This window comes from Ambystoma mexicanum, chromosome 12 (genome assembly GCF_040938575.1).
Source record: "Ambystoma mexicanum isolate Mex_15411 chromosome 12, UKY_AmexF1_1, whole genome shotgun sequence".
Taxonomy (NCBI): Eukaryota; Metazoa; Chordata; class Amphibia; order Caudata; family Ambystomatidae; genus Ambystoma; species Ambystoma mexicanum.
This window is the reverse complement of record NC_090936.1, coordinates 1189793837-1189821819: the sequence shown is the minus strand read 5'-3', so window position 1 is coordinate 1189821819 and position 27983 is coordinate 1189793837. Positions and strand designations below refer to the sequence as shown.

Sequence of the window (27983 nt, the reverse complement as noted above, 5' to 3'; positions counted from 1 at the left end):
GTCATCGGTTGGCAAACCGACTGCTGCCCGGCCGTCCGAGAGCCCATTCCACCAGAGCGATCGCAGCTACCACAGCGTTCCTATCTGGTGTGCCCCTGCTGGACATCTGCAGGGCTGCTACGTGGAGGTCGACGCACACCTTCACGAAATTCTACTGCGTCGACCGGGATTCCAGGGAGGAGTCCAGGGTCGGCCAAGCAGTGCTACGCAACCTGTTCGCCTAAGGTGAGCCTGGTCAGAAGGTAAGAGATGCTTAATGTTGAGTTGTTGTATTGCTTAATGTTGAGCCTGTTGCCACCTCCCGTGGTTGTGCTGCTGTGCTGTGTGTACTGCTATGTATTCTTTATTCATGAGCATGTGAATCCATGTCAGACCCCATGCTGGAGAAGGAACAAGTTACTTACCTGTAACTGTTGTTCTCCAGCATGGGTCTTGCATGGATTCACATGCGAACCCTCCCGCCTTCCGCTCTGCGGCTCTTCACTTGGTCTTACTGCCACTTCACGTGCTACCAAATCTGAAGATGGCTGCCAGAGGCGGGGCTTGGGGAGATGGCAGTCATTGGCTGTGGTCAGTATGACGCAGAGATCAGTGATTGGTTACTACTACGAAAGACAGATCAAAACGAAACTGATACTGATTTTTCTTTACAGAGGATTCCCAGCCTGACAACGGGGAATATTCATGAGCCTGTGAATCCATGCCAGACCCATGCTGGAGAACAACAGTTACAGGTAAGTAACTTGTTCCTTAGTGTCAGGAGTGGTGCCAATGGGTGATGCGCAGGCTCCTTTGCAGTGGAGTTAGGTGTGTGCCAGGGTTGTCTCCTGGCCCCCCTACTCTTCGGTTTGTATATCAATGACTTATATGAACATTTACAGAGATCCTCGCCCGATGTACCCGGGATGGGTGGCCGGTCCCTGCCGTTCCTGGTATATGCTGATGATACCGTTTTGATGGCGCATACTCTGAGAGCTTTGCAGAGGCTTATTTCTGATTGTTTTTTTTGGATGGTCTGGATCTATTGGTAAATGCCGAGAAGCCGGTGGTGATGCCCAGAGTCGACAATTTCAACTATTTGGGGGACAGATTCTCTTCTAATCCTGGCCTCACCCCTCATGTGAGCAAACAGGCTGTCCAATTTAAGCAGGCAATTGGGAGGGGTCATCATGTCTATGGCCATGCTTAGTCAGACCGATGCATTTGCTGCTCAAGTCGTACAATGAGAAAGCAGCCTTGGTTGCTAGATTTGGGATGGAGTTGTGAGGTTATACCAATGTCACCTCTATCCAAACAGTGGAGAAAAACTTTTTCAAGACAATTTTGGGCCTGCCGTTGTCGGCTCCGAATTATGTAGTACATCTAGAACTGGTTTGCAGGCTGATTGGTGATGTGGTTTTTCTGCAGCCTGTTTTCATTGGCTCAGGCTATGGGGTAACGAGAGAGCAACCCTTACTCATGCGCTGATTAACTTCATGATCGTTAAAGATACTCGTGGTAAGATCCTGCGGCTGTGCCATGTTAAGAAACAAATGATGGAACCTAACCTCACACATTTGTTTCTGCCTCTTAGTGTGTTATCTTGAGGTGAAGTAAAACTGCTAACCAGCCGTTTCCATGAGCATGTTGGACTAAATGGAGAAAACATGGAGATGTTGAAAACCAAGAATAGAGGGCTAATGCCCATTATCTCCCCAGGTATACAGAAGTATTTATTGTGAGCAGAATTCCCAGTGGACCGTGTCCTCATAACATGGGCACGGTTTGGCTGTGTTCCTTTAGGGGCAGTGGTGGCAACTTGGTCTGGGGTGGGTGACAATCAGTCTTGCCTTCTGTGTGAGGCTCCATACGAAGACCTTGACCATTTGATCGTTTTTTGCCCTGCGTATGTAAGTGCGACAAGCTCTGTGTTATGACCTTTACTTCTTGAATGGGTTTTGTGCAGTATGGGCCTGCATTGATCTGTTTACTTTGGGCTGAATCGCTGCGGCTGCGTTGGTCTCTTTTAACCTATTTGAAATCAGCACTTTATATTAGAAAGCATTTGCTTTGGAGTATGATTTGATATGAGGATTTGTATGGTCGCCAAATATTTTGAGATAGTAATTTGTATGGTTTTTTTAAAGATGTTATTCTTGTTTGCACTGATATGTATTTTATCTCTTGCATGGTTTATGTGGAATGTTGTTTACATTTCTGAAATTAACATGAATACTTGACCTGAGAATATGATCAAGTTGACTGGCCTGCCAGAAAAAAGCCCTTGAGCTGGCCCTAACTTTAAGGGAGTACCTTTAAGTCATTCACCAATGTTCCAGCACAGAATCACCCTGCCACACGTCAGCGCGCTGCAATCGCTGCACCAAGGGATTTTCTAGCAGCAGATTTGGAATCTTGATTATCTTTTTTTTTTCCTCTTTCTGTGGCAAGCAAGTGCAAAATCCAATGGATGATGCTAAGGTTTCCTGTTCTTGTCTGGTGGTGGAAAAGTACAGAGCAAATGTAAGGTTCAAATCTGTATGCAGATTACTTGTTCATTTCTTTCAGATCACTTCTTGAGAGGCCAATGGTTGGTTTCTTTTGCCTAAATGGGGCCATAGGAAGCCACTAACATAAAGCAATGTTAGTTGTATGAAATTTTGAGCATGACTGGTTTTGGAAAGATGAATGGAGTTGTCAATACACCTACTTGCTGTGTTTATTTTAATTTGCACTGATTGGGCATTTTAACAAGTGACATTATCAACTTTTATTTACTCATTTTAGCCTTGAAATGCTGGACAAGGTTGAGCCACCCACTATTCCCGAAGGATATGCCATGTCTGTGGCCTTTCATTGCTTGCTCGACCTTGTAAGAGGCATTACTACAATGATTGAAGAGGAGATTGGACAGTGTGAGACAGACAGCCAAACCTCCTCGGAAGAAGCTCAGTCCCAAACGCAGTCTTCAGATCAGCAGGACTCGCAGTCGAGATCAGACCAAAATGAGAGGGATCCAGGTAAATAAGCATCCAGCACTGCATCTCAAGTCACCTGTAGAGCAGCATTGTAAAGTGCTTCTGATTGCAACTTGGGCTCCGTTCAAGCACTGTACCATTCTTCAGGTAGTACAGTGCTTGACAATAAGCAGAAGGGGTTCTAGAGCAAGTGATGGGGAAGTGGGATTGGCGGATGACATGGTTCACACAGTGGGGTGAGTGCCTAAATTAGTTTCCAGCATGCATGGTGGCACAACCAACATTTGAATTCAAATGTCAATGGGGCAGCAAAACCGTGACAGGCAGCAAAGACATGACGATGCATGTTAGCATGCGGTAGGCACCAGTAAATAAATGGACATATCTGTTTAATGATACTTTCCAAGTAAGATTTAATTTTGTCTAGACATTCCGTATTTATTAGGTTATTCAGTCCGGGCAGACCTTCCAACGAGAGCTGTCAGGTTGCCCAGTGTGTATTGTTAAAGTGATTCTGATTATTCATTTGAGCCCAGGACGGGCAGTGAGACTAATCCGATAACTGAAAGGTCAACCAATAAGATACATTTCCAAAATCAGCCCTGGTGGGAGGATTTTAGGAGGCCACCCTATTATGGTGAACTGGGAAGACAGAGATGTTAGCCAAAACCCCCAAACGAGGTTGGAAGCAGAACAGCCACGGCTTAGTCTCAGGTAGGGTGTGAGATTGGTGTAGGGCTACAATGAGTCCACACAGAGCAACACCAGTCATTCCAGTTATACTCTAAGTATGTACATATTTTAGGGTGTCGAAGAAGGAAGCTCACACAAAGGTGGCATGGGTTTGGTTATAAACTTTTATTTCTTGAATAGAAAAATCTGTCCCTATCTCTAAGAGGGGTTTCCCTGCATTGAACTAAAACTAAAGGAATTGTCAAAGTCTGCCAAATCAAAGAGCCACCGTCCTGTGCCAAATCCTACTCTAACCATCCCACTATAAATAAAGTATCAACTAACATAAAGTTCCTTCTTCAGAAGAATGGCTCCCTTCTCCTGATCCTTGAACACTGTCCAAAGAATGTTCTCTTACAACCGAAATTCCAGGGGAAATGACTTCCCAAGCCCACCAATGGCAATGATCTGTACCATTCAAACAGCAAGAGGTCCTGCAACCATGGACAACCACTGGTCATCACATCTCCCCAGCAACAGACTTTCAGGCATCAGAGAATGTGGATCAGGACTAGGCAATCCCTGCCCCCTCACACACACACACACACACACACACACACACATACACAAAGCCCCTTAGCACAGGAAGAATTACTGTATAAGGCATTTCCTGATCTGTGAAGGCAGTAAGAAGGCCTCGGAACAAGCTAAAAATCTCATCGCACAGCCATATTAAGGTGCTTGCCACTTTTAATAGCCACACGCAGTAAATGCAAAAAGTGCACAAGAAAAATATAATAAAAACAGTAAAAATCACACACCTGCCATCAGCATGTCTTAGATACACCGTCAAAGCAACCAAAATGTTATAAGGTTAGAAGTTATAAGGATACAAAATATCACTGTAGGAGGGGTGCGTAATTGTAGAAATATAAGAATTCCTAATACGATTCAGTCTCTCAGTACTGACAGCCTTGGGGACCAGACGGTTTCCCCATGCGAGTGAGCAAAACGCATAATGGAAGTAAAATAGAAGGCGTTACTTACCTCCAAAAGTCAGGAGATGGTTTCAAAATTAGCAAAAAAGAAAGGGCGTCCCATAGAAACCTATGGAGGGAAAGGTTCAAAAAGAAAATGGACCGTAACCGCTGATAATGAGTTTAGGTTCAAAGCAACATGAGGCTTGGCGCACCACCCATCTTTGAACATTTACTTTTATAAATCTGTTCTCTAGCAACTGCACATCCTTCATCACCATCCTTCACCCGCTTTTGGTCTGACATGGGAATAGAAAGTGTCTTTTGTGGGGAGGCCCAGATTATCTCCCGAGGATCATTATTACTCTTGCTCTTCCTCATCACAGTACTTGAAGCATCCAACCCTGACTTGAATCTTTTACAATAAAAATCCTATTTTTTCTTTATTCCCAGCTCCAATCTGAGATCTAAAACCCAGACTACGAAGGGATTGTGTCCTCCGACTTATTCCTTGTCTTTGATATAATCGATTACAGCTTGCTGGCCTCAGATTTTTTTTTGAGTAGAGCAGCGTCCGTTGCTCAGTTCCATTTTTCCGCGCTTCGCCTGCCTCGGAAACGTAATGCTCGGTTCCATTCTTCATAAAAAATCTTCCAATTTCTTCTAAAATCTAAATTTATAACGATGGCATCTTCATCCGAACCATCGACTCCACGGGCCGGTTTCAAAAAATTTTGCGACTGTATACAGAAAATGTCTTTAACAGATCCTCACAGGATCTGTTTGTGTGGTGCCTGGGACCAGAGCATCACTGTTCGGAGTGTGAGGACTGTATGTCCATGACCGAGAAAGCCTTGAAGGAGCGTAAGGGGAAGTTAGAAAGAGGTAAGGCTTTTAAAACTTCTACCCCTTCAAAAGTTTCTTGAGCTGAGTCGAGACATTCGTCTCCTCATTGTCAAAAGAAACATTCCCGATCGAGATCTCGAAGCGGTTCCCATCATTCTTCGAGATCGAGACACTCTAAGAAGAGGCGCCATAGATCTCCCTCTTCTTCTTCCTCTAGTTCTCCAGAAAGGGTCACCTGCCCCACGAAACACAGCTCTCCGGCTAAGTGGGAGGAATTCCGTAATAAAATGCTTAGCGTCTTTGAGAAAGCGGCCTCGACCCCCTCGGAGACGGCTAAAGGTGATACCCTGGGTGAAAGACCCGAAAAATTAAAACGCTGAACCCGGCGAGTGAAAATACTCTAGCGCCATGAACCCTCGAGTAAAGGCAATAAGACTGCATCATCGACGCCATCGTCGAAGATTCCTTCGACTCACAAATCTGCGTCATCGACACCTTTGTCGAATGGACCTTCGACGCATAAATGTGCCTCATCGACGCCGTCTTTGACGCCAATGAAGGATAAGCCTGGAACTGCCACTACGTCACAGGCACCAGAGATGTCGAAAGCCCCGACCATGACGTTGAGAGTGCTATCGACAATATCGACGACGCTGAGTAGGATTACGATCCTCTCGAGTTCATCGAGGCCTTTTACAATGTTTTCGACGCCCTTTTCAGGATTATCGAAGCCTACAACGTCCACGTCGACAACCACAACGTTTTCTCAGGCAGTAACAACAAATTTGGCTCCTTCTCTAGAAATGGGTTTTACTTCATATCCTAGGTCTGATTACTTTAGAGCATTGTCCTCTATATATGAGGAAGGGGAGGACTCTGACAATGAGAGACGCTTTGGTCTACAATGGACTACAGTACCCATTCCAGAGGAATTCATTTCTGAAGAAAATAGGTTAAAAGACCTACAGACGTCTCTACATGAGACAAGTGGTATAGATACACCTCCAGAAGTAGTGTTTGCTAGACCAGAACCTGGAGAACATGCTGAGATACATTACAGGGCTCTTACGGCTATAATAATTGAACGTATGGGGTGGACTACACCGGAACCTTCTTTTCAGCCAGATGACCTTAGTGATATATTGGATGAAGGACCCCAAGAGGATCCCGTTGTCCCTTTTCATGCTGCTCTGCAAAGGAAAATATCTGCAAATTGGGAGACTCCTGACGTTATCCCTACAGTAAATAAAAAAAACTCTGCTAAATACAGAGTATCAGCTTCAGATCCTGAATATCTAAGCAAACATCCAACTCCAGAGAGTTTAGTTGTGCAGGCAGCGACTTCATCAAACAGTAAGTCGGCATACCCCACTGTTCCACAAGACAGAGATGATAAAAGATTTGACGCCATGTCAAAAAAAGTCTTTTCGGCATGTAGTATGGCGCTTAAATCTATCAACGCCACTTGCACGCTAGCAAGATTCAGCCACACACTTTGGGAGTGTGCTTCATCTGCGTCTGACTGTCTCCCAGAAGGGGAAGAACGGGAAGCATTCTTAAACATAATCAGGGATGGTAAGGATGCAATGTGAGAGTCCCTTCAAACAGGCATTGACTCTGCTTACAGTATCAGCAGGTCCATGGCGGCGAGTACCACAATCCGCAGGTTTGCGTGGTTGTGGAAATCTGGGTTTGCTCCAGATGTGCTTCTGAATATGCCCTTTGACGGCACTTATCTATTTGGAAAGAAGGCTGATGACAGCCTGGAGAAATTACAAACATCCAAAGCAGCAGTGAAATCCCTTGGGGCTGCAATCCGGCAAACTCCAAATCGCCAGACAGGTACATCCTGGAGGGGTAAGTCCTTTCGCTTTTACTCCGCATCCGGAAAAGGCAGAGGGCAGCCAGCTCAAAGGGGCCAGAGACGTTTCACCGGTGGTGGACAGGGCAAAGGTACAAAATCCGCATCAGCAGGTGCTACTTTACCCTCAGCATCTTCGTCAGCCGCTTCTAAACCCCTCTGAGGTCTCCCCTCACAAGACACCAGTAGGGGGCAGGTTAACTCAACATCTGGCAGAATGGCAGGCTATTACGTCAGATGCTTGGGCATTGGAGACAGGTGCCCAAGGTTACTGCCTGCCTTTCCTACACACTCCTCAGAGTCATCCACCAGGGAACAACTCTTTGAAGTTTCCAGACCCGCTCCTTATGCAGGAGATTTCAGACCTGCTAGAGAAAGGTGCCATAGAACCGGTGCCTGTAGCGGAGAGGAGCAATGGTTGGTATTCCCCCTACTTTCTAGTACCAAAGGACGACGGAGGATTGAGACCCATCTTGGACTTGCGAGGATTGAACAAATTCCTCAGGAAAGACAAGTTCAAGATGGTAACCCTTTCTCGGATCCTTCAGGCCCTCCAGCTTCAGGACTGGTTGGTATCTCTAGACCTTCAGGGTGCTTATTTCCATGTGCCAATCCATCTCAAACACAGGAAATACCTGAGGTTCGCAATTGACAACCCTCATTATCAATTTTGAGTTCTGCCATTTGGGCTGACCTCTGCCCGAGGGTCTTTACCAAGCTAATGGCGGTTGTGGCTGCTAGTCTAAGGAAGGAAGGGATTCACGTCTACCCCTACCTGGACGACTGGTTGATCAGAGCAGTATCCCCGGAACAAGCTCAGATCCATCTAGATTATGTTTGCCACTTCCTTCACAAGCTGGGCTTCTCCCTCAACTTAAAGAAGTCATAGATGATACCATCACAGAGACTCCAGTTCATTGGAGCAGTCCTGGACGCATCCCTGGGAAAAGCCTCGCCACCAGAGGTGAGGGCTCAAGATATTCTTCAGATGGTGACTAGATTTCAAAATGCCCAGCGTATACCAGCCTTCTACTTTTTGAGGTTGCTCGGCCTCATGGCATCCTGCATCTTCCTAGTGCCAAAGGCTCGCCTGAGAATGAGATCCCTCCAGTGGGCACGAAGGACCCAGGGGTCACAATTCTCAGGGAGAATGTCCGATTTCCTACTAATCCCGGCCAGAGTAGCTCGAGAACTTCATTGGTGGGCCTGTCAGGAGAACATCTTAAAAGGAGAACAGTTTTGGCAACCATGGCCGGAGATAACAGTAGTCACGGATGCTTCACTCACAGGGTGGGGAGCCCATGCCAACGACTTGACCATCAGGGGTCGTTGGTCTCCATCGGAGTCCAGACTACACATCAACCTATTAGAGCTGAGAGCGATCAGACTAGTGCTGAAAGCTTTCCTGCCATCAGTACAGGGAAAAAATGTCCTGATAATGATGGACAACACAGTGGCCATGCACTACCTCAACAAAAGAGGAGGTGTAGGGTCACTGTCACTGTGGAGAGAGGCAATGCAGCTCTGATTTTGGGCAATTCAAGAAAGAATCTCTCTATCGGCAGTTCACCTAGCGGGAGAGAAGAACTTGACGGCGGACGCTCTGAGCAGGCAGAACACAGTCTCCCACGAGTGGGAACTAGCTCAGGAAGTCCTTCAAGAGATCTTCGCTCTTTGGGGATCCCCGCAAGTGGATCTGTGCGCCACCAGTATCAACAGGACGTGCGATCAGTATTGCTCAAGGGAATTTCCCCCGAGAGGAGCTGTAGGGGACGCGTCCGTCATGGACTGGGATTATCCACTTCTGTATGCGTTTCCTCCAGTCCCCGTCATTCCTCAAATGAGGAGATTCCAGAAACCCATGACCCTAATTGCCCTGGATTGGGCCTGGAGAAAGAACGTGGTAGACATGTCCATCTGCCCTCCGATTCGTCTTCGCAAAGAGGATCTTCTCTCGAAGAAAGGAGGGCAGGTTCTACATCCGGGTATCAGAACCCTCAACCTTCATGCCTGGTTTCTGAAAGGTTGAGATACAAGGATTGGGATCTCCCGGATGATGTCATGGAGGTGTTGCTTTCAGCCAGAAGGCCAGCAACAAAGACTTTATACCGCTGCCGTTGGAACAAATTTTGCAGCTGGTGTAGAGAAAAGAATATTGAACCCTTTTCATGTAATACACCGAAGGTGTTATCTTTCTTGCTTTACTTAGCAAATTCAGGTCTCCAAGTTGGTACGATCAAGGGCTACCTTGCAGCGCTGTCAATCTTTAAGCGTACTGCTGAGGAGCCTTCATATTTCAAATTACCCTTAGTAATTCAATTTCTGAAAGGATTAACTAATGTTTATCCCCCAAAACCTTTTCAAGTTCCATTGTGGGACCTAAACCTAGTCTTGAAGTTTCTAATGGGTACTCCTTTTGAACCCATTGATTCCTGATTATTAAGGTTTCTCACTCTTAAAACAGTTTTTCTAGTGGCTTTAACTTCTGCCAGTACAGTGAGCGAATTACAAGCTCTGTCTTGTAAACCTCCTCATACAATCTTTCATAAAGATAAGGTTGTTTTACAAGTGAAGCCCAATTTTCTCCCAAAGGTGGTCTCAGAATTCCACATAACTCAGAAAATAACTTTACCCTCATTCTATCCTCCTCCCCATCCAGGGAAAGAGGAAGAGAGATTACACAGGCTGGATCCAAGGCGTGCCTTAAGCTTTTACATTAGCAGACTTGCAAGAATCAGACAAGCAGACCAATTGTTTGTGGGCTATGCAGGGCACAAATTAGGTTTGCCAATTACAAAACAAATCATTTCAAGATGGAATATTTTAACTATTATAGAATGCTATAAATTAGCAGGAAATGAGCCCCCTCAACATCTTAGGGCCCATTCAACCAGGGGTATCGCAGCCTCTTCAGCTCTCCAAAGAGGAGCTCCAATTAAGGACATATGTGCGGCTGCCACCTGGTCGTCCGCACAAACTTTTACCAAATTTTACAGCCTTGATTCCTCCTCCAGCCAGGAGACAAAATTTGGAAAAGCTGTGTTGCATTCTGTATATCTTTAAAGGGAAACATTTCATTTTACTCCCGCCCCCTCTATATACTACTGCTATGGGAGTCTATCAAAGATAAGGAATACGTCGGAGGACACAATCCCTTCGATGAACAAGTTACTTACCAAACTGGTAACGTTCTTTTCGATGGGATGTTCCTCCGACGTATTCCTTATCGCCCCTCCCATCCTTTCCCGCAGTAAAAATCTTCCCTTGTAGTTGCAGTTTACGCTCCTTCAAGGTTATTAACCAAATTCATGCAAAGCAAAACTAAACTTCAAAACGGAACTGAGCAACAGACGCTGCATGAGGCTATTTGTACTCATGATGACGTTGGCGCCGATACGGAGGCTGTCGAGGGACACCGACTCGAGTGACGTCGACGCACAGCGCCCTCTACTGGGAAAACATTCCGAGGCCATCAAGCTGGAATGGATTATATCAAAGATAAGGAATACGTCGGAGGAACAGCCCATCGAAAGAACGTTACCAGTTTGTTTCTTCTACCCACAATACTCCTGTAAAGAACAGAAGACTATTTGGCCTCCAGGGAGGGTAAGGAGGAGTTAATTACTAAGATGAGGAAGAGTGGGACTAAAAGTAATGAAGATTACTGGTATGTAATGAGTGCATTGCACACACACACACCCCTCTTCCTCGTTCCATTCCTTACTTGTGAAGTGTACCAGAAATATTGGATGAGCCCTTGATGCTCCAAAGACACAGACCAGATTTTTACTGTGGAACCAAGTGTGGCATTTATTAATCATACATATTGTTGACGTGCGTGAAACCTCAGGGACTGCAGTCCCAAAGCAGCAATCCCTGGGGGGTGGTGCTAATATTGATGCACAAAGGTACTGGGGATGGCACTGCTGGCTTGCCTAGCTAATCTCCTGCAGGTAATCAATCACCTCTAGCAACTGCCAGCAAGCTACCATACCCAGGGTGGTCCAGACCAGGCCTCCCACAGGGAGCAGAACGTCTGACTTGGAATAGGCAAGAGAGATGGTATGCCCCAACCATCTGCTGGTTTAAACTGTGGACTCTTTCCTATCTTTCATATGTCCTCATGGGTGACCGACAGGATCTTCGAGATGCTGACATGAGTCACTCCCTCCAAATATACAGAGGGGATACACAGAGGCCCTCCCTCGTCTCCCTTTGGGCAACCCACCATGAGGAACAGACGGGTAATGTTCTGGGTTATACCTTAGGGCGGAAAAGAGAAAGGTTGCAGAACAGTGTGATCACTGTTGGAATAAAGTCTCAGAAAGGAGGGGAATAGAGAAGTGAGACCCTTGTGAGGATACCCGCAAAGATGTTATCCATCCTCCTCATGTGGCTGGCCAACTGGGAGAACAAATGGTCGAAGTCCCAGAATCTTTTACCTCGTGACACCCTTTCTGTTTACACAGGCTGTGGCGAGTTGGTGTCCATCCTCACACGGACAGTCTTTGCTCCTGTATCCCAAAGAACTTTAGAGCCCCGACATTCACCTCCCCTTGCTGCCAGTTTTAGAGCTTACTCGATTCTTGCATTTACCCCTGGCCCTAGACGGATCTTAATCCATGTTCTCCAACCCACGGCTCTCTGGAGTGATCAGGAAGGCTTGAGGCTGAATCCCATTGACGGGTTTCCCTGTACCAGTCACCACTGCAGGAGAGCAGTAAATAAGGGCAGAAACTGGGAAAAGTCTTGGAATTTGTGTGCTCTTGTATCACCCTCCAAGGGAGATGAGCCCCAATGAATGTCTATAGGGTAACATGATATTTTCAGTCCATGCATCCACAGCCACTGGTGGGCTTTTGCTTCTGACAATCTGCATAACCACGCCCGTTCCAGGCACAGTTTCCCCTGACAACCAGTAGAGATAGTGGGCATGTCTTGGTGCAGATGTGTGCTCTGAGTCCGAATCAAGAGGGACGTTTTTCAAATTCAGTAGCAACTGTGACGAGATCACCTATACATCACCAGTAAAAGAGGGCTTAGGAACACTGGGGCCAAGCACCCCCCCTTCTCTGTGATGCAATCCTTAGAGGCTGTATAAGGAGGATCACACAGAGCTCCCCGAGTCCTTCCTTTAATGACCCTGGTTGCAGCCATGCTAAGTGAAATGAGGAGCCCCAGTTCAGTCACTGGGACAAATGTTAGAGAAGTGGGGAAAGTAAGACTGTACCCTTAGGTCCTGATACCAGTCCTATCCTGCCCGGAAGAAAAACCCATGAAAATCGCTACCATAATCACTGTTTGACATCTACAAAATCACTGGTTGCGTTTTCTCACTGCTAAACCCATAGCACTGTGTCCTTGTGCAGGCAGAGTGGGAGCAGGAAAACTCTACCTACTAGATGTTCAAGCGTCTGCATGGGTCTTGATCTGCAGCCAATCAGAAATCATATGGCAGACAACCAATATATACTTAGGAAACGCTATTGCTCGGTGAAACAGCACTGATTGAGAGGTGAGGAACTTGCACAAGAACAGAGAAAGCAGAGCAATGGGCTTCTGGACTGCCATGTTCATGTTGCTTGATAGCAACATGGGGAATAGGACTCTTGTAACTTGGACTGTAGTGGCCGGTGCTTGAGCCAGTCCCTATTAAGCAAGGGTGCACAACACCTGCAGCAAAGTGCAAGCTTGGCCACAGGTCAATCACCTAGCATGAAACGAATGGGGGGAACGACGACACAAAAACAAGGGGGAAAAAAAGGACAAGCCTCCAGACATTATTAGTTTTAGGTGTGTGTGTGTGTGTGTGTGTGTGTGTGTGTGTGTGTGTGACTGTGTGACTGTGATTGTGACTTGTTTTTGAAGTTCAAAAGGGGGCGTCGACTGAGCGTGTTTGTAGTACTATCCCTAGTGTGACGTGTACTGTATCCATGGTCCTTCACGCGTCTAGGTTCCCCAGATTTATTTTTTCTGCTATTGTGGTCGATCGATATATGGAGAGTTTCTTGGCTAACACCATTATTAAAGTCTTAAAACGAAGGCAATGTTTTGCGTTGGCTGCCGCTACTCCACCATTGCTTGACAATCCACTCTCACCAAATTTCCAAGCTTTTCGGCAACCATCTCTCCTGTGCAGTTCCCTTTGGGAACACTGCAAAAGATTTAGGACTACAGGTGTTAGCAGTAAACCCATTTGGTAGCAGTCTGTACCACCCAGATGTACCTAGCAGCTGTGGCTGAGCAGTCAGACTTCCCTCAAGAAGAGTTAGGCAGTATGCAAAGTATACACAATAGGCACTCAGACACAATACCACAAGCAAACACTGACCAGAGCTTTGGTATCAAGGTATATAATTATTTATTTAAAAACACACTGATTGAAACACTCCAGCACTATTACTGTAAATCACTCTCAACATAGTTACTATTATTATATATACATTCCTTATCAGACAAGTCTTCGTTAACACCACTTATTTCCAGACAGAGGTGAGCGCTTAACTATAGATGGCACTCCAATAAGTTAACGAAAAAGGGAGGGAAAAAGGCAGAATGTAGGAAAATACACCACACTAATACTTAGGAACTCTTAAGCAAGGCAGGAAAGTCAACAGTTACTTGTGAGCCAATTAAATAATAAAACCGGCGGTATGTTCGAGGCTATAGGAATTAAATAATTAAAGTTGGTAGCCTCGAACAATGGGAAAATCCCATAGGAAAATATTTGCGGTCGAATATAAAAAGTAGTATCCACTGCCACCAGCCAAAACTCGATCAGGGGGGACTGAGACGTGCCCCCTCGACTAACAGACCCCGGGGCAATCGAATTGCCCTGGCCAGTACGTCCACAGTATGATGGTTTGTACTGGTTCTGTTCAGAATTTGAGACTAGTAAAGTCAATGGTGACTTTACATGCCCTGGGAGACAGTAGTCAGTCCCAGGGTATGGAGTCTATAATTGGGGGTCACTATGACACCCCTCTGTTACTGCACTGAGGGTGCTGTGTAACGCACAACACAAAAACACATTAAGCCCTATGGAGTAAAAGTCCCCATAGCCCATTAAATACATCTAGAGTCAAAGAAACACACTCAAATCATGCCCAAGAGTGATGGTAAAAGAGTCTCGCTCTTGGCAGGAGAAACAAACCCCAAAAATCCAGCAAAGCTGCTGGGGGACTCACTAGGTTAGGAAATTCAGCCTAAACAGAGAATTCTCCCTAACATCTCCTCAACTCGATGACTCGCTGGCTTTGGCCTACACCAGGCACTGGCTTTTTAGTGTAGGGAGAGTGGGGGGATTCTCAGACTTTCTATCATTTTAGAGAATGTCTTTTTACACATTTCCCCTCCACACTCTGTCGTGCTGCCTTTTTAAAACCTCATCGAAAAAATACTCCCTTTAAATTCTGTCCATCCTGCTATAGGAAGTATCTGTGGAAGGACGCCTTCTGAGAGACCACTCAGAAAAAAGTGCTGTCCGTCTTGTAAATTGTTTCGACCCAAAAATTAAGTGAGATGTACTAAACTTTGGGAGGACTATGCTATCCTAGCTGAGGCTGATAAGCCAACAGGATCAGAAGGGTCAGAGAAAGGAAGGCAGCTATAGTGCACAAAGACTTTATGGGTTCCGCCGAATCCCACGTGCCAGTCCCCACCTCAGATGAGCATGCAGTAGCTGAGCAGAGGGCTCCCGAAGGAAGAAACATGGTTCTGTGATGGAGACCACACTTGGCCGACAAAGGCACACAATAACGCTCCCACACTAAAGACACTTGGTCAATTTAAAAAGTCCAAGCATGGCCATGGGGTATCAGAAAGAAGCGTCACTAGTGATTCTGGCTCGAGGCGTCTTTTTTTCACTAAGCTCTCGTTTTCACATTTGCCACAGGACAAACATCCAAAACGGATAACGATACCGTTCATTCGCGAACCGAACAGCAAACATTGAAACAAAAATCTTCAATGCACTTTGACGATAAGTCGACAGGCACACATAACAAACACTTTTCCCAAAAAGTCTCTGCGTCCTCGGAAGGAATGTCGAAACACACACAGTACACATCAGCTTTATCTCCTTTATCAGAGGCTTTACCTTTACAACACTTTTCAAGCTGAGGATGTTTCTATAGCTTTCAACTTCCAAGACGCTCCTAGTACAGGGTACTGGACTAAAGAAATGTTTTAAGACTATGGATGCAATTTTTAATGTTTCGTAAACCTTCTAGGGAAGAACGCCTTAGGCGGAGCTCGTCAAAGACATTGCTTATTGTCCCCACGACCTTTGGTCGAATAGTTATTTAAAATAATTCAGATCACCCTATCCTTCCCTTCTTTCGACGGCTGTTCCAGATCTCTGCTGAAGACCTTGAAGAACTTCGACGGACGGTGATCCAGTCTGCGCTGCCGACCACATGGCCGGGCCTTCCGCTGGCCTACACAGTAGGGAGAGTGGGGTCAGGGTGGAAATTTTTCTTATAATCTGAGAATGCCTTTCCTTCCGCTTTCTCCTTTGGCCGTCGTCACTCTAACCATCCTCGGCTATGGAGAGGACTCCATTTAGGTTTTGCTTTATTTGTAAGAGCAAATTTCCTTGGAAAGATGAGCACAGACGGTGTAACCGGTGCTTGCCCCTCGATCACAAGGAAGAAGGATGTGCGGCTTGTAAGCTCCTCCGTCCTAAGACATTAAAGGAGTCTAAAGTCAAGTGGTGGGCGGCCTACGGTATGCCGAAGACTGAGTTTTCTCCCGCTGCCGCAGCCACCGAATGTAACGACGGCGAGAGTGACGATCATAACTCTGAACCGGAGGTTGTTGACCTTTCGATGGAACGCTTGCGTTCCGCATCGTCTGTCCCCGGCCCGTTAGGCACGGCTTAAGCACTGGTATGGGGAAGTCACACCTCTGCGACAAAGACAAACATGTATACGGCACTAAACACACAACTCCAAGTCAATCTTCGGCCAGGTTGAAGAAGACTTCAGCGCCAACAGGTACACCGGAAGCTCTGGGTGCATACGCCGACGGTCAGGATCGGCAGCCCTCCCCGTAGCCACATATGCGCCTAGCGACTGGGCCATCAAAAACAAAGGGCGCTACCCCTAATATACCTGGAACCGTCGAGACGCATCACAAGAAGGCGTCTGGCGCCGATAGGGTTCCGGTTCTGCCGATGACGGCACTGCCTAAAAGGCTGCCATCGAAGACAAGACTTTATCACAATCGCAGACTGAAGCTACGCGCCTCCCGAATGCGGAGGAAGTCGCTGACAGCTTAGCTAGGATTGTTTCCACCGATTCTCAGAAACGGCAGCCCAGGGATGCTTCGAGGCCTACGGAGAAGGCGAAGGATCCACCGAGATCCGAGGATGGCCTAAGGGGAGTTCCGTAACCCACCAATAAGTTGAAAGACCGACACAGAGACGTCACACCTCTGTCGGTCCCTCTGGAGGAGTTCTCTGAGGGCGAAGAAGGGCTGTCTTCGATGTTGACACTAAAATCTAGACGTTTTTCTTTTTTTTTTTTTTAAATTCTTTTTTATTAGGCAGCATGGCAGCAAAACAGGCGAACAGCGCCCAGCAGGTACAGACTGACAATACAGATCATGAAACAGTCATACGGAGATTGCACATTAGATGACTCAAAAAAGAAAACAGAATTACAAACGACATACAAGGAGGGGAGGCTGATCAAAATAACATGGGGGGAACTCTCAGACTAGTGAGAAAGAGCAGGTGGAGGGGAAGCAGCCGGAGTCATGTCAAGGTCGGATAAGTAGGAGCGGAATCTAAGCCAGATGTCCCTAGGCCTGGAGTGAGTAGGTTGCATGTGAGACCAAGTTTCCTCAGAGTCAGAGGCCCAAGTAACTGCCTTTAACCATTGGGCATGTGTGGGGGGAAAGGGGCGAAGCCAGCAGAGCAGGATGGACCGAACCGCTAAGAGCATGCAGAGGCCAGTCAGTTTTTTAGAGTTACGAGGGAGGCCAGGGAGATCATGGAAGAGACACAATGCTGGAGAAGGATCGATGGGGCGATCGAGCATAGCAGATACCGTCGCGCAAACCGCTCCCCAGAACTGTGTGAGGCGGGGGCAGGACCAGATCATGTGGATGTAGTCCGCGTCATCATGCCCGCATCGAGGGCAACTAGAAGGATGCTCACTGGACATGCGATGCAATCTAGCCGGAGTATAGTGGAACCTATGCAGCACTTTTAACTGAATGAGTTTGAATCGGGAATTAAAGGACACCCGGTGAGTGCGATCGCATATATGTGCCCAGCGGTCGTCCGATATTTCCTCCCCCAGGTCCCCCTCCCAAGACCCCCCGAGTTTAGAAAATTCTGGAGAGGATCTGGACTGCAGCATGGAGTAAAACCTAGAGATTTTACCTTTCATGGGTGAGGGGGAAGTGAGTTCCTCAATGGCCGGGTCGTCTGGTGGTAACGCAGGGAATGTTGGATAATTACGCTTAAGGGTCTTACGGAGAGCCGCGTATTGAAGCCAGACACTCCGGTCACTCCTCAAGGGTAGGGGAAGATCAGTCCACTCGATGAATATGCCCTGGTCAAACACGTCCCGCAGCAGCTCATAGCCTGCCTCGGCCCAGCGACGAACAATAAGTGGTGTGACCTGGGGAACCCCCGGGAGGAAGTTCCAGAGGGGAAGGTTGGCGTGGAAGGCGCGGGCTATTCCAAGCAGCTTCCATGTTTTGGCTAATGCAAGGGATGTGCAGGCTAACGGGCTCTGTGAGTCCAGCACCTGAGGAGCGGGTTGTATAACCAAAGAGCGGATTTCGCGGTCACAGACCGCAAGTTTCTCGAGCCGGACGTGGGGGGGGGGGTCAGTTGTATTAAACCAATGGGAGATATATTGGATCTGGGATACTAGCCAATATTTGAGAAAATCAGGGGCACCAAAGCCCCCCTGGCCATGGGGGTGGACAAGGTCTCATACTTAAGCCGGACCGCTCCCGAGTGCCAAAGGAAGGAGTTAATCGTACGAGTCAGGTCGCGAAAAAAGTCCGTGCCCGGCCACAAGGGTACGTTGGCAAACTTGTAAAGCAGCTGAGGTAACACCACCATTTTCAATAGACCCATTCTGCCCGATCTAGACGTTTTTCAACGGTTGAGCGCCTTCGATTTGGACTAGAGAAATTTGAAAACTGCATGGAAAGACTGGACAGGTTTGTTTCCCGTTCAGAACAACCCACACCTAGGAGGCCACGGGATGAGAGCCCTGTGGACCCCAAAAGCAACATTTCCAAGGCTTTTTGACTCCTCCTTGGAAGAGGATATATACAAGTATGACCTAACTGAAGAAGACATTACTGCAAACACTCAGGATGAGGAATTCATAAACCCTGAGGACATGCACGATCACATAGAGGGCTGGGAGGAGAACCCCGATGAGGGTGACCCTCAACCATGGCAGTCTCCAGATCCACATGATCCTGATGCGTTGGCTCTGGATTCTCCCCCAGTCCACCCCCACTCGCCAGTGGATGATCAATTGACTTTCAACGTAATGTTGCCTAAAGCAGCTGATCACTTTAAGATTGCTACAGATGAAGCTGTCCCTGAAGCAAACTTTGTGGAATACATCCTCAAGGAGAAGCCGTCTGCCAGCCAGGCTATTCCTCTCCTCAATTCAATTAAGAAACGTCTGGCACCCTCTTTATCAACTCCTGCTCTCACAAGAGGTGTTAACCCAAGAATAGACTCTTTCGTCCTTCACCCTCAGACCCTCTGTATATCAGAGGTCACTCCACCCCAGACTCTCTGGTGGTGACTACTACAAGAAAGAGGGCAGGGGTCCCTTTGTCAACCGGCGAGGCACCCCCGATAAGGAAGGTAAATGACTCTACGCCCGCCCTTGGGAAGAGGATCACGGTCGCAGCAGCGTTTTCAACACGTATTGCCAACACAACCTTGTTGGCCAGCTACGCCGATGCCCAGTGGCCGTCACTACAGGAAGGCATACAGGAGGGTCCTGAACCTCTACGTACTAGTCTCCTCACCACCGTCACTGAGGGCAGACAGGTGAACCAAAGCATACTTAGAACACTTTGGATTCTGCCGAAACAGCTGGTCGATCCCTGGCTCAGGGTACACTCCTGAAGAGACATGCGTAGCTACGGAACTCTGAATTCAAGCCAGAGATGTAAGCATCACTTATAAATAAACCCGTGGAAGAATCCAACCTGTTTGGGAAGGCATCGATGAGGCCCTTGTGACTGCAAACAAGGAGCATGACACCCTAAAAACACTGGATCTTTTCGAGCCCCGGAATGGGGGATGAAGCCAATTAACACCCAGTTACCAAAGCGGTAACACAGGGTGCAAAAAAAATAAAATAATGTTCCTTCCTTCAATGGGTTGCGCACAGCGTTCGGCTGTAGTAAGGAATATCCTTTTCCAAGAGGGCCACCGTGGAAAGTTAAGGCGGGGCTCCGTACGATGCCCCTCTTCCCTTTCCATGGCGGCCCGCAGGAGGCGAAGTGAAGGAGCGGATGTGGCGGTGGCAGCAACGGCCATCACCGAAATAAGGTTAGTAGGGGTGTGGGGAAAATAAAATTTACAAAATGGGACAGAGGGTGGGGGGGAAGATGGGGTTGAAGGGAGCCGGCTGTCAGGCGGCTTGGAACGTGAACTTGTACCAGCGGTTCAAGCTTGCGTTCTGTGCCATCTGATTGGCTGGCTCGCCCCGTCTGGGGGCTAATGCCCGTTTTTTATTTTTAGATCACGCACTAGGCCAAAGGCATCTTAGTATTTAATCTTAAAGCGCTCAGTCATTCTGTAAACAGCCCAGTAGGAACAAAGAACCATAACTGAAAGGTGCAAATCTCATCAGTAGACCATTGTTTAGCCTGACAGATTCACAACAGATTCAGGACCCAAGAGAGAACTTAACTTCTTTCTAAATATCTATGACCCTCTGAATTTGAAAACTACAACTAAGAATGTTCAAGTGTTAGTATCGATTTTACAAAAATATGTGCATCGTTATCCCATATGGATAGTAGGGGGACTTTTAATGCCAAAATAGGTGACAATCAACCAGTACAAAACAATAAAGATATGTGTATATCAGAACCTGCGAATAAGATCCTATCAAATCGTCAAGGTAAACGATGGGCAAATATTGTAGGAGAGTTTGATCTAAATAGACTAAACGGAAACTGTCCTAGTGACACAATCATGGCTTTCACAAGATCAGATGGGCGTGCTTCATCTACTATTGATTGTGTTCACAAACGAAAGTGCAACTATGTTAATAGTTGATATGGCTATAGTTAATAGACATGAAAGTGATAATTTCCCTCTATGCGCACTATTAGCCCTCTTATCAGGCAAATCTCCAATTGAATGCTATGATAAAAATGGACCGATAGGCCTAAATGAAGCACAGAACCGTATAAAAAGGCATGATAAATATTTTGAATGAATCAATCAACATGTAATGCAGGTGGTACCAAAATACATTAAGCAATGTGGAGAAGGTACAAACGAAGTAAATAAAGTGGAGCTATTTACCAATATGATGGCCCCAATTGGTAAGAACAATAATAATCAACGATCATATGCATCAAAAATGGAGCGAACTAATAGTTGTGGGCAAGGGACAATATAGTGAGAAGAAAATATCCTGATGCAAAAAAACGGCTACATAAAGTGATTATATCGATTGTAAGTTTATCTACAAAAAAAGTGATAAAGGTTTGATTGCAAAATGTATACGAGCATGTAAGATAGTGTATCAAACTTGAATTAAATAACACAACAAAACCAAAGAAGTTGAACGGTGGAATGAAATTGCACAACTTGTCAAGCTGCAGAATAATACTGCGGTATGGGAAGTGTTGTGTGGCACAAAAAAGAGATAATTGAGCATAAATTGCATAACTGAGGCGCAGTGGATAGACAATATTGCATCAACCTTAGGATCTGATGTAGACTGCAAACAACTACTCCCTCTCTCTACAGAAAAATGGAGTTGCAACATTAGCACCCTTGACGTGGAGTGTGCAGTGCTCTACTTAAATTAGCCTCGGATCTTTGGGCGCATGCACTCCATCTTATTCAAAGAAATTGGAAGCAGTGGGAAGATACCGGAAACCTGGCACATTAGCTGTCTATAAAAAAGGTCCCTGGGATAATCCTGCTAATTACCGCACCTTAGCAATCGGCGGTTGAATACTCTGGGAAGCGGCGAGAGAGAACTGTTTATTGTGCTTTCGTCGATTTCAGTGCGGTGTTCGCCGCGGTTGTCAGAAACAGATTAAGGATAAAGCTAAATGCCTGGGGCATTCCACAAGGATGGCTAAAAATGTTGATGTTATACACCGAAACAACTGTGCGTATTAGGTTAGATGGCAGATGTAGGCTCTCAGTCCCTATGGCCACGAGTCGAGGGATAAAGCAGGATTGCATAGTGGCAGCAACCTTGTTTAAGCTCTATCTGGTTGACATGGGAGAACAATTCATGAACTTGATGTTTAACCCTGTGAAAGTAGGCACTGCTAGAATAAGTTGGCTCACATATGCAGACAACCTGTGACTCCTTAATTTGACTGCAAGTGGCTTTCAAACTCTGTTAAATGCTTTGATGAAATATGCCAAGATAAATGGACTAAAAGTGAACACCCAAAAAAGCAAAACAATGGTGTTCGGTAAATCACCATCTACAAAACAATATGTCTGGAAAATAGAGAATACAGAATTAGAACAGGTTAAAACATGCACATATCTAGGAGTAGTTCAAATGGGACCACCATATAAAGGCTATTAAAGTAAAGTGTATGAAGGCTGCGGATGCGATAAGCGCATTTATTGGGAAGAATGTCGGGATATCCACACAAGCAATTCTAATGTTTTATCAAGAAAAAATACTGTCAGTGTTGCTTTATGTAAGTGAGATTCGGAGTCATAATTACATGGATGATATCAAAAGAATTGATGCCTGTGTTTTAAGGACATTATTTTGACTGCCAAAAAACTTGTATTGAATATGTATACTTGGAATATGGACTGAAAGGAGCTGTCATAGAGATAAGAAAATGGTGATGTGCTATGATAACTTGATGTTATTAGAAAATGGCACAATAGTAGTCACTTATATGCAGGCGTATCTCCAAATAGACAGCGTAGTTACGTTTGGGACCATTGGTAAACTTGTTAAATTGTATAAGATATGGTCTGAAGATTATGTTGTAGTCTCATCTAATCGATCATTGAACAGGGTTAAATTGTGGTTAAAACACAAAATGTTAACATATAGCTAAGAATGTCATTTAATAGAATTAGCCTCAAAGAAAAACAGCGGCTGCTATTGTCAATATTGGATGACCCGCACAACTATGCCGGGGTATATTGGTGCATACCCCAACTCCTACATATTCGAAATTACCTGCTAATAAAATGTAATGTTTGTGCAATTCTAGAAACAGTAGGTAACGAAAAGGGTAGAATGTCAACACTAAGTTTGTGCTGGCTTTGTGGATGCAATGAGTTAGAAACTATTAAACATTTGCTTGTTGATTGTGGAAGCTTAACTAAGATACGTCAATCCTTTTTATAATCTTATAATAATACTTTTGATTGTAGTAAAACGAATGGAATATGGCTCATTTTTATGAAGGGAGACAATGTGAATTTTATGTATTTTATGGTGAAATTTTACTTGAAAATATTGATGATTTCTAATGTTTTAGCCTTATTTTAACTTGTTCTAAACATTCCTTGTGAAAGGTCGTTGAGTTATACTCAACAGAATTGGTTTTACAACTATGTATGATTGGAAGTATCATGTTTATATGTATGTAATTTTATGTTGTATATACAAAGCCGATCGGCTATAAGTATATAATAAACAGAACTGAATTAATTTTAAAGCGCTCAGTCATTCTGTAAACAGCACAGTAGGAACAAAGACGTGTAACTGAAATGTGCAAATCTCATCAATAGACCATTGTTTAGCCTGACAGATTCAGGAGCCATGAGAGAACTTAACTTCTTTCTAAAAGAAGTTGTGCCTAAGTAAACCACAACTTCCCCCAGTTTGAATACCAGACAGGTGCTTTAGAATAAGCTTTTAAAGTAGTTAGCTTTTTGCTAAATGTATAGGTCTTGGACCAGAGAGTTTCTCAGAGTGTCGGTACAGCCATGCACCATTATCTGATGGCCCAAGTATACTGGATGATCCCCGTGGATGCCCTATATGTTCCCAGAAAATGTCTGTATTCCAACAGAACCAGCGAGTAGAGCGAAATACAGGAGACCTAGATGCACAGTCCCTACCATCAACCATGCAGCTTCATGCAACACCGAAATTATCAACACAGACCAGAATTGAGGATAACAAAAGAGACTCTGAGATTGTTACTGGTCATGACCTTGAACCGAGGGTGGGGGTGAGGGAGAGGAGGAGTTTCTTTTTGAAACTTTCCCTCAATAGTTCCTATGGAACCCCCTTCTTTTTGCTCTGTTTTTGGACCTGTTTTGACTTTCTTCCCCTGCCTTTTGCTAATTTGTTATGGGGAAACTGATCAGTCTGTCAGACAATCCGTACTGGTAAACTTTGCTTCCCCTTTGCACTCTGTTACTTTTCGCAGTGCAATACGCATACTTTGTATCACCCTAGCATTTTACATTTGGGATGTTCTGGATACTTTTATATGTGCCTAAGGACAAGCTGGTGGCAGCACATACATGTATACCATTTTTGTATTATTTTAGTGTTTACATTCATGTTTACCTCACATGGCTACTAAATGTGGCTAGTGCCCTAAAATGGCCATGCCACAAGATTTCTGCTTGATTCTTCGGCCTTATTGTTGTTTGTCCCTCTTTCTCCCTTACCAGGTAAGGAAATCCCATATAAAGTCATGCACTCACCCGGGAAAGCTGCTGCTTTCATGAGCTACTGATGCCTTTGTGTGTGTGGGTGGCCCCGGAAGGGGGTGGGACTGTCTGCTCCCACTCCACATTCATGGTGCCAGAGAGTCTATGTGTGGGGCAAATGTGAAACCAGTAGTTGTCCCCATTGGGCAACTACTGGCTGTTTGAATGCTGCAGGTACTTACCATTGGTGGGCCAAGAACCCCTCGAATAAACAGCCGGATGAAGATCCGAAGATGACTCCCGAAGAGGCTCTGCATCCCTTCTAGTAACCAGCCTGTTGAAACCCTGCTCCTCTGCCTCCTCTGCCTGATCGCCAAAGACCCTGTTATGTTATGTTATGTTAAGGTAATTCATTAAGCGCTCATTCACCCGAGGGCATCACGGCGCTGCAAATAGGAGAAAAAACAACCTAGCCCACAGAAAAATCCCAAAACCGGTAAGTTTTCAAACCCTGAGCAGTGCATCAGCCCTCGGACTAGTAGGACCAACTTGAAACAACACCTTCTCCAGGATCCAGCCGTCCCGAGCCTTCGGACGTGTCCCTGGACCACCAAGTCGCCTGACCAGCTCTCTCGTGGGCTACCTCGCCAAAAACATTGCTGTTCTTTGGTAGTTGCCTGTTTGTGCTCCAAGTTGTCATCTCTGCAAATTTCAGTGACCCAGCATCAAGGGATTCTGTCCTGGAGCACCTTCTGTGATTGCGACTGGAAGGAATCCTGTCGTCGCCTGTGTCTGAAGACAGTGTCTGGAACTTGCCTTCCTCCAAGCTGTGAAGTGTCAGAGTCTTGCATCTGTGGTTCTTGGAATTTCTTCATCACCTTGCAACTACACCTGATTGGAGGAATCCTCAAACCTGCATCTCTCACCGGACCCAACAGCAGTAGATTGAGCCCCCAGTGAACACCTCCCCCCAGACGATCCACAGTAATCTGGGAAAATCTGAGTCTGGGGGGGTAAATTAGCGCAGTGCATCTGTCCCTCCTGTCCTCAATAGTATAACAAGTCTCTTGCAATTCCTCTCATCTGTTTGGTCGTTGAACCTCGGTAGAGCACCCTGAAATACAAAAAAAAAATTTACTTAGCTGAGCAAAATTCTTGAAGAGCTTTTTGAACTATCACCAACATAAGTACATTGCAACCTATCTGCGAAGGCACCATTCTGGCTAGAAACATTGTGGCTACTGTGACCTTTGGGCACAAAGCCCTATTCTGCTTAGGGTCTGCACTGCTTAAGTTAGGTTATTGTCTTCTTCTGGCTCCATCATTTACTGCATCTAATATACTTGCCTGCCTTGCTGAATCAGTCCTTTGGTGTATATTTGAACCTATGGGGCCAGTGAGGTGAGGCCGCTACCCGATAGTGCCCTGCGGGGTGGTGCTTTATGGGAGGATCTCGTGGGGAGAGACTCCGGGCCCTCCCCGCCCCTCTGGAAACCGGAATGATCATCCAAAGGAGACGCTGTATTCCCACACTTCTTCAGCACCCCACGTTTATATGTATGTGTGTAAGATAGGAAATACAACCTTCCTGAGAAGTACTGAAACGAGGAAGAATAGGGAGTGCCCATTTGACATTAGTTTAAGGATTGGGACGAAGAAGAATCCATGCTACCCAGTGGAGAAAAACACAATGGTAATACTATACTGAGACGAGGGAGAAGCACAGAGCCCTGAAGATCCAAGTGGGAAACCACTACAACGAGCGGTCTAGTAGCTCAGAAAGGCTGTGCAAATCACAAAGTGAAAAGCAAGAACGTACACCCGCTAGTGTCAGTACGCCCCTGGAGGAGGTTCGAGCAGTAGAGCAGAGCAGCGTTGCCGGGAGATGCTGCAAACCAGGATGCATGCGGCAGGCACTCAGCGTCAAAAGAAGGAAAAAAGAGAGGCTTTCTTGATGGTTGTAGAACCAGACATCCAGTTCCAGAGGAGCTGGGAACTGAGAGGTCCGCGAGAGACCAACGTGGCGAACAGGCGCAGCACAAGAAATGACCGCTATGGCCAAAGGGAAGTCGAGGCGAACCAGAGATGCCAGAGGAGACAGGAAATCCCACAAACCAAGGAACGCGGAGGGTGCTTGGGAAGGCGCTGCAGGCATCCCTGAGGGCTTTGGTCCGCCGAGGGAGGAAGAATGGTGAGATCTTCCTCGTACCAGTGGGACAAACCGAATCCTGCGGAACGAAAGATACGGGGTGAGAGGTCATCCCAGCGAAAAGCTACTGAGAGAAACCAACCATACCTGGCAGGAGAGAATCAAGTTGAAGTAAAGATTCCCTTGGGTTATGTGAACTGTCATATAAGGATGGCCCTCATAACTTGAAGAGAAATATTCATTCAGGTCTAACCATACTTGAAAGGTGAGTAAACCATGTTGGTAACATTTGGGGAGAAGGAAAATACCCCAAGACACAGAGATGATAAAGGCCAGGGGAAGGTAGACATTCCCCCTAAAGTTGTGAACTGTAAAGTGTAGCCAGAGAAAGGCCAGGCAAATGGAGGCATTCCACCCCCAAGGTTGTGCATCGTAATAAGACGCCTGAGAAAGGCCAGGGGAAGAGAGACATTCCCCCTGGTGTGGTGAACCGTGAGAGTAAAAACCCAGAGAGGGTGAGAACAACACCAAGGAAGAACAGGGGAAGGGGGTCCTTTGTCTGGTCTTGTGAAAACATGAAGCCAAGCGAAAGAAGAGTCCAGGGGAAGGAAGTAATTCTCAAGGAAGCCAATAGTGAAGAAAACTATGGACAACAAGGAACGAACAATGTGTCAGTTGGCGCTGGACCTTTATCCTTTTGAGTTGAACTGATAACTTTTCTACGTATTGACTTTACACCCTGGAACTTTGTTTTGTGCCTTGCGAAGGGGTTCAAACCTGGGGAAAGAAGCCAATCCCTCAGGCCAAGGACCTGTCCAAAGTGGCACTGTGATCCATTTTCCAGAAAAAAGGGGTCATTCTTCTGGACCTGAGAAGATCCACTACCTCTTTAGTTTAGTTATTTCGTCTGTCCTTTTTTGCTCTTAGAGCGGGACACTGCGTTTAGCCCATTATTCTGTTTAGTGGGGCTCCTCCCCGTTGGTAGAGCCGTGCTACGGAGGCCATATCTTTTTGTTGGCTTCATTGTTGGCTTCAAGGTGGTAATAGACGCCTGCCTGGAGATAAACATTTACAATCTGCCCAGTGGTGGTAATGCCACACATGATGGTATGAATAAAAAAAATGCAGATTCACTGGCACTCACTAGGTTTTCTTAACAAAGATGATTAATCTCCCTCAACTGCTCTCACACAGTTTTGTTTTGCATTTGCTACAGTAAGGCATAGAGTAAGAGCACAAAGTTTACACAAAACTATCCATCTCATTCCACCCGCCCCCTTATTTCGTTTGCTGATCAACTAGGACACTTCTGTCCCCTTGTGCTCCCTCCCGTTTCCGCTCCTTCCAGCTCCTAGCCCCCCTACACTGGAACTCCTTACTTCTCTCAATCCGCTCCATTCCTACCTTCTCCTCATTCCGCACTTCTCTTAAATCTCCTTCTCCATTCCCCCTTGAAATCCCTTCCCCCTTCTTGCTTCCCCTCCTTCCTTTATCCCTTTCCCTTTGATCATCTCCCTCCCCTCCCCCCACCCCACTCACACCCTTTCCCCTTCTGACTTCCCTCCTCCTCCTCCTCACTCCTCCCTCCCCTCACAGTCCTACTGCACTACTCTCCCTATTCCCCCCAGTTTAATTGCTCTTCTTACTGTTTTGTTGGACTGATTCATAATTTGTAACTTGC

At 46.1% G+C, this 27983-nt stretch overlaps 1 protein-coding gene across 2 annotated transcripts in view; it reads left to right on the top strand.

Annotated features, from left to right (window-relative positions):
- Positions 1-27983, top strand: part of MON2 (MON2 homolog, regulator of endosome-to-Golgi trafficking) — a 1155350-nt gene that overhangs the window by 541945 nt on the left and 585422 nt on the right. For both annotated transcript variants that reach the window (XM_069629845.1, XM_069629844.1), the window contains exon 12: positions 2767-2999. In XM_069629845.1, coding sequence (XP_069485946.1) covers positions 2767-2999 — 233 coding nt within the window. The remainder of the gene's footprint in view (positions 1-2766; positions 3000-27983) is intronic.